The 6,827-nt window shown below is 39.3% G+C and overlaps 1 protein-coding gene across 1 annotated transcript; it reads right to left on the bottom strand.

The window, feature by feature from the left end:
- Positions 1 to 4,748: 4,748 nt before the first annotated feature.
- Positions 4,749 to 6,044, bottom strand: LOC138877546 (uncharacterized). The gene is made up of 2 exons (XM_070157162.1): positions 5,231 to 6,044; positions 4,749 to 5,185 (listed from the first exon to the last, which is right to left on the bottom strand). Exons 1-2 carry the CDS (start codon positions 6,042 to 6,044, stop codon positions 4,749 to 4,751), a joined length of 1,251 nt encoding a protein of 416 aa, XP_070013263.1.
- Between the last annotated feature and the right edge of the window lie 783 nt (positions 6,045 to 6,827).

Here is a 6,827-nt window from a genome sequence, read left to right as displayed (position 1 = left end):
GGTTTGCAACACATGGAAGTGAGGCAAGGTTTGGCGGAGGAGTTAAAACAATCAGAGATGAGGAGGAAACCGGTATGGGTACAGTAGTATCAGGGATAGTGAAGGAGTGGGTTTCTAGTGGTGATGTTAAGGAAGGTGGAGATGTGGGAGTGGTGTTGATGGCAGGAGAAGGAGACGATTGTTCGATGGACATTGTGAGAAAGTGATAGAGGGTTCTGAAGGAGAATTATAGAGATGCAAAGAGAGATAATGGTTTAGAACTGCTGGGAGTATGAGGGTTTTATGGGATGAAGAGCTAATAATGAGAGGGGAGAGGAACGGGTTCTGAAGAATTTCAAAACGACGGTAGGTTTGTGGGAATATGTAATGTGCAGAGGAAGTGAAAGGATTTGAGAGACACGACGTGTTATACAGACTCTGAAAAGTCGGATGATGTGGCAGTTGCATTAATTTTGTTGTCTTTTGAAAAAAAAATGAGAAAAACATATTACTACTAACTTGTGGTATATGAATCATGTTCCTGGCCTATTTTTTTTGTAAAAGGATTTTACAGCTGTCTTTCGTAGTTCAATACTGTACCTTTAGCTTCTATAATCATCATGCGTGTTTACCTTCAATGGTATAGATGTGAGTTAGGCCTGGTCAGAAAATACTTTAGCTAATTTTACCTGAGGATGACTTTCATAGCCATATGAGCAGAACTAGGTTTTAATTAACCCAGTGCCATCTGATTTCTCTCGAAGTATTCCTTGCTCTGAGCTTTGGTGAAGATATCTGCAATTTGATCTTTCGTGCAGCAAAATCTCATACAAATAAGTCCTTTTTCGACATTGTCTCTGAGAAAATAGTGTCTGACATCAATGTGCTTGGTTCTCTTGTGTTGAACTAGGTTCTTTTCCATGTTAAGAGCACTGGTGTTGTCACATAGAAGCGGTACACAATCAATGTATATGCCAAAATCTTCCAATTGTTGCTTGATTCATAGTAATTGAGCACAACACAAGGCAGTTGCAACATATTCTACTTTAGCTGTTGAGAGAGCCACTAAGTTTTGTTTCCTTATACCCCATGAGATTAGACATTATCCAAGGAAATGAGCCATTCCAGATGTACTTTTCCTGTCCACCAGATAGCCTGTATAATCAGCGTCAGCATAACTAATAAAGTTGAAATTGTCACCTAAAGGATAGTACAGAACCAGGTCCTATGTGCCCTTAAGATATCTCAAAATTCTCTTAGCAACCGTCAAATGCGATTCCTTAGGATTTGATTGAAAACTTGCACATAATCCCACACTAAATACAATGTCTGCTCTGCTGGTAGTGAGTTAGAGTAAAGACCCAATGATTCCCCTATATATTATTTCATTTATATGTGACCCAGAATCATCCATGTCTAGCTTAGTAGCAGGAGCAATAGGGGTATCTATCACCTTTGATGCTTCCATATCAAACCTTTTCAGAAGTTCTTTGATGTATTTTTGCTGACTGATATGCGTTCCCTTTATGGGTTGCTTCACTTGAAGACCCAAGAAGAACTTCAGTTCCCCCATCATACTCATTTCAAACTCACTTCCCGTGAGTTTAGCAAATTCTTCACATAATGAGTCTGTTGTAGCCCCAAATATGATGTCATCCACATAAACCTGGACAATGAGCAGGTTCCTTCCCCATTTCTTCAATAACGATGTATTGTCAATCTTTCCTTTTGTGAAACCATTTTCCAAGAGAAACTTGGATAGTCTCTCATACCAGGATCTAGGGGCCCGCTTCAATCCGTACAATGCCTTATCCAATTTGAATACATGTTCAGGATGTACATGACATTCAAAACCAGGAGGTTGCTTAACATCGACTTCTTCCTTATGAAAACCATTCAGGAAGGCACTCTTCACATCCATTTGGAATAAGGTGAATTCCATATGTGATGCAAAGGCAATGAGGATCGTAATAGCTTCCATGCGAGCAACTGGGGCAAAAGTCTCATCATAATCGATCCCTTTCTCCTGATTGTATCCTTGGACAATAAGACTTGCTTTGTTCCTTGTAGTATTTCCATGTTCATTCAGCTTATTCCTGAATACCCACCTGGTGCCTATGATGGTTTTGTCTAAGGGTCTGGGTACTGGGTGCTATACCTTGTATCTTTCAAATTAATGTAGTTCCTCTTGCATTGTCATAATCCAGTCTGCATCCTTTAATGCTTCCTTGATATTTTTGGGTTCTATTTGGGATAGAAATGCTGAAAAGGCTAGGGAATTTCTGGTTTTTGATCTTGTATGAACTCCAAAATCAAGGGGGTGATTATATTATCAAGTGTATGGGAGCTTTGTGTTTCCAATTTGGGACTGAAGTTTGATTGGTGGAGGAACTAGGCAAATTGGATGGATTTCCCTGCACTCCTCGTTCTTATACCTGTGGAGTGACTTGCACTGTATCTCCAACTCTTTCTTCAGCTTCAGTGGTAGTAATTGGAGTACCAGGTTCCTCTTGAGAAGTGTAAGAGGATGTTACATTTTCGTCATCTGCCTCCTTCATCTGGCTCATCATATTAGCCTTGTCATTTGAAACATCAGATATTTCCCCAGGAACTAAAAGTGGTTTATTGTCTTGATCATCACTGTTTCCTTCCTTATTAGAAGAGGGTGTCTCATTGAACAACACATGGACACTTTCTTCTACACATTGTGTCATTTTGTTGTAGACTTTGTAGACTTTGATTTGAGAGGAATATCCCAGAAAGATTCCTTCATCACTTTTTGCATCAAACTTCCACAAGCTGGTCCTTCCCGTTGTTGACAACATAACATTTGCATCCAAAGGTTCTCGGATGAGTTATCTTTGGTTTTATTCGATTGAGTAGCTCATAAGGTGTTTCGTTCAAGAGGGACCTAATCATGCACCTGTTCACCAAGTAGCACACAGTGTTTATTACCTCTACCCATAAATTTTTGGCAATTCCACTATCAATAAGCATTGTCTGTGCCATGTCTTCCAGAGTTCTGTTCTTTCTTTCAACAACACCATTTTGCTATGGAGTCATTAGGGCTGAGAAGTTGTGAGTAATCCCATTTTCATTGCAAAACTCATCAAATTTGTCGTTGTCGAATTCTGTCCCATGGTTAGATCTGATGCAGGCTACTTTCAATTCCATCTTCACTTGGATTTTCTTGACAAAGGCCACAAATACCTCGAAGGTTTCATCTTTTGTTCTAAGAAACAGTGTCCAAGTGAATCTTGAATAGTCATCCAGAATCACAAAAATATACTTCTTTCCACCTCTGCTTGGTATTCTCATAGGATCGCATAGATCCATATGAAGGAGTCGAGTGGTTTTGATGTGCTAACATCCTTCTTTGGCTTAAAGGATGATTTCACATGTTTTCCTCTAGCACATGCATCACACACTCTGTGATCCTTGAACTTTGAATTTGGCAGACCACGAACCAGGTCCTTCTATATCAATTTATTCAGAAGTGAGAAGCTTGAATGCCCCAATCTTCTATGCCACAGTTCTGCATCATTATCCACTGCCTTCAAGCAGCTCATATCACCAGCTTGTAGAGATTCAAAATCAGCAACATAGATGTTCTTGTATCTTTTGGCTACAAGAACCACTTCACCAGTTTCAAGATTAGTAACTGCGCACACTTTAGACAAGAACTCTACTTTGTTCCCTTTGTCACAGATTTGAGAGACACTCAAAAGACTATACTTCAGGCCATCCACATAGTACACGTTCTCAATTGAGTGTGAAAAGGACTTTCCAACCTTTCCGACATGAGAATGTACCCCTTTTTTCCATTTGCAAAGGATGCATTCCCTCCCGACAGGGCTTTCAGTGAGAGAAAATCCATGGTGTTTCCAGTCATGTGCTTTGAGCATCCACTGTCCATGATCCATTGCAATACATTTTCTCTCACTGTTCCCTGAACATATAAATTATGGGTTAGATTTAGGAACCCAACTAGTTTGGGTCCCTTGTAATGAGGAAAAGGGTGGATAAGAGCTTATCCTGTCCATGCAGGCAATATGTGATTTTTGCGAGTGGTACCTGGTCCCCCTTTAGTAGTCACTTTTTCAGCAAACACTTTGTTTTTCTAAATAGTTTGAGCCTTGGCCTGACATTTTTCTTTGAAGTGCCCATTGTTCCCACAGTAGGTACAAAGCTAGTTATCAGGAATAGTGACGTACTTGCTATGAGGGTTGTAAGGAATTTTCTCCTTTTGGAACCCGATTCCCTGTCTGTTTCCACTATTGTTGAAGTATATGGTAGTGGCAGCGTCTGAGGACTACGTCCACTTAAGATATTTTTCAAGATCAATTTTTACTTTCTCCAATTCAGCTTGAAGCTGCCTGTTTTTCTCAAGTTCACCACATAGACTAGTTTTCACATCATTTAATTCCTTTTTTAAGCTTGATGTATGTCTCACTAGCTACTTCCTTCCCTTTCCCAATACTTACAGGCCTATGTTCTGATTTGAGTCCCTTAATTGTTTCCCCTAGGTCTGTGATTATCACCAAAAAGTCATCCTTTTCTTTCTCAATTGTTGCAATTTTCTCTGCTAGAGTATTCTTTTCTTTGCTAAGGTTCTCTATGGTTTCCTTCAAGTCAACAACCACTATCATCAAGTCATCTCTCTCATTTTCTACACTATTTATTTTTTCAGTTAGAACATCTTTTTCTTTTTCAAGATTGCCTACGGTCTCATTTAAATCAACCACACAGACCACCAGATCATCTCTAGACTATTCAACATCTCCTAGCTCTATGGTCAGGGCATCCTTATCATTAACAAGACTATAATATGCATCAATTAAAATATTTGCTAAAGACATAAATTTCTTAGAGGAGTAGGACTTCAGATTTCTCTGAACATCCCTAAAATTTACCTCATCATTGTCATCCTCTTCATAATCATCGGACTGAGCCATCAATGCAAACAGTGAATCATATTCCTTTGCTTTATTTTCCACTGCCATCATGGAACTGTTTCCCGCATCTGGTTCTCCTTCTGATTCACTAGAGGAGTCTCCCCATGCAGCAAGAGCTTGCTTCACAACATTGTTAGCTGCACTTTTTCGGCTGAATCGTTTGTCAGGAACCGGGTTCCTTTTTGCTGCTTTGTCAGAGTTGTGTTTGTAATGCTCCTTTTTCAAAAATGGGCGGTCTTTGATGAAATGCCCTAGTTTTCCGCACTTCTAAGAGAGATCATAGTTCCTCATTTTACTTGAATTGCCCCTCTTTGGTATACCACCATTTCTTCGAACCATCTTTTGAAATCTTTTTGTGAGATAGGGCATATCACTATCTTCTTCACTTGAGTCACTGTTTTCAGCCTTGAGCACCAAGTTCTTCTCCTTCTTTGGCTCTCTTCTTTCACTATCTTTCTTTCTTTTTATCTTGTATGTCTTCAGATTTCCAATGAGCTCATCCATGGTTAGAGTTTGTAAATCTTTAGCTTCAGTGATGACATTCACCTTACTCTCCCAAGAGCTAGGTAGAACACTGAGAACCTTCCTTACAAGCTTGTTTCTAAGGATAATTTCTCCAAGTGAATGAAGCTCATTTATGATAGATATGAATCTAGTGTGCATGTCTTGTATAAACTCATCATCTTTTATCCTAAAAAGATCATACTCGGTAGTGAGCATGTAAATCTTGGATTGTTTAACCTGAGTAGTTCCTTCATGTGCCGTTTGCAATGCTTCCCATATTTCCTTAGCAGATTGACAGGTTGAGATTCTATTGTACTCATCATGTCCTATACCACATACCAAGATCTTCTTAGCATGAAAGTTCTTCTCAACAACTTTTCTGTCAATATTACTGTATTCTTTTCTTGTTTTCGGCACCATTGGTCCAGATTCTCCAAGCTTCTTCATAGAAACATGTGGACCATCACAAATAACGTCCCACAGCTCGGAGTCTTCTGCCATTATAAAATCATGCATACGAGTCTTCCCCCAACCGTAATACTGACCATTGAATCTAGGAGGTCTGTAGGTTGATTGTCCTTCCTCAAAGTTAGGTGGAGCAGCCATTGAGATCCTTTCTAGGTGTTAACCTTTTAGAAAGAAACTGTTCTGATACCAATTGATAGTTTATAAGAGTCCACCAACTATATAGAGGCCTGGTCTTATATCAGTTCCCTCAGTGCTAACTACTGAAATAGTATGTAAATAAGACTAATGATTTTTACGTGGAAAAATCCCAACTCAAGGGGACAAAAACCACGACCTACACTGGTAGGATTTCAACTTCACTAACCTGTACAACACTATTATAAGCCACTTTGTAATGACTCTATTACAAAGACTTTAATCACTCTAACTTGTAATACACTTATCACAAGCCACTTTGTCACTCACTAGTTACAAAGACTTCAACCTATAACCAACTCTAGTCACAACACAAACTCGGATGGTTTATGATTTTGAGTTTCCTAAAACAAAGCTTCTAATAAAGCAAGATAGGAGTTACAATGAAGAACAAAACACAAGATTACAACTCAACTAAGGACACACATAGACTCCTAGTGAAACTGGTCCGTAGTGGAGTTGTCTTCTTGTTCTTGACACGCTTGTGACTTCAATGTTGTATGAGATCTTCAATGCTTGAGAGAATATCACTAAATGCTCAAGTGAATATCTTGTGCCTTACACAATGTTATTATACTTCAAAAGACATCCCAAGGATGATGTCTATTCTTGGTTGGTACACGCCTCTTCCCAATGGGAAGTGACTGCTGCACTGTAGTGTGCACAATTGCAGCCAGTCACTTTCTGCAGTTGCTTTCCAACTGTAGAGTTGACTTGTACTTCTAT

This window comes from Nicotiana sylvestris, chromosome 9 (assembly GCF_000393655.2).
Source record: "Nicotiana sylvestris chromosome 9, ASM39365v2, whole genome shotgun sequence".
In the NCBI taxonomy this organism is placed as follows: domain Eukaryota; kingdom Viridiplantae; phylum Streptophyta; class Magnoliopsida; order Solanales; family Solanaceae; genus Nicotiana; species Nicotiana sylvestris.
The sequence above is the reverse complement of the archived record's forward strand: the minus strand, read 5'-3'. Positions and strand labels throughout refer to the sequence as shown.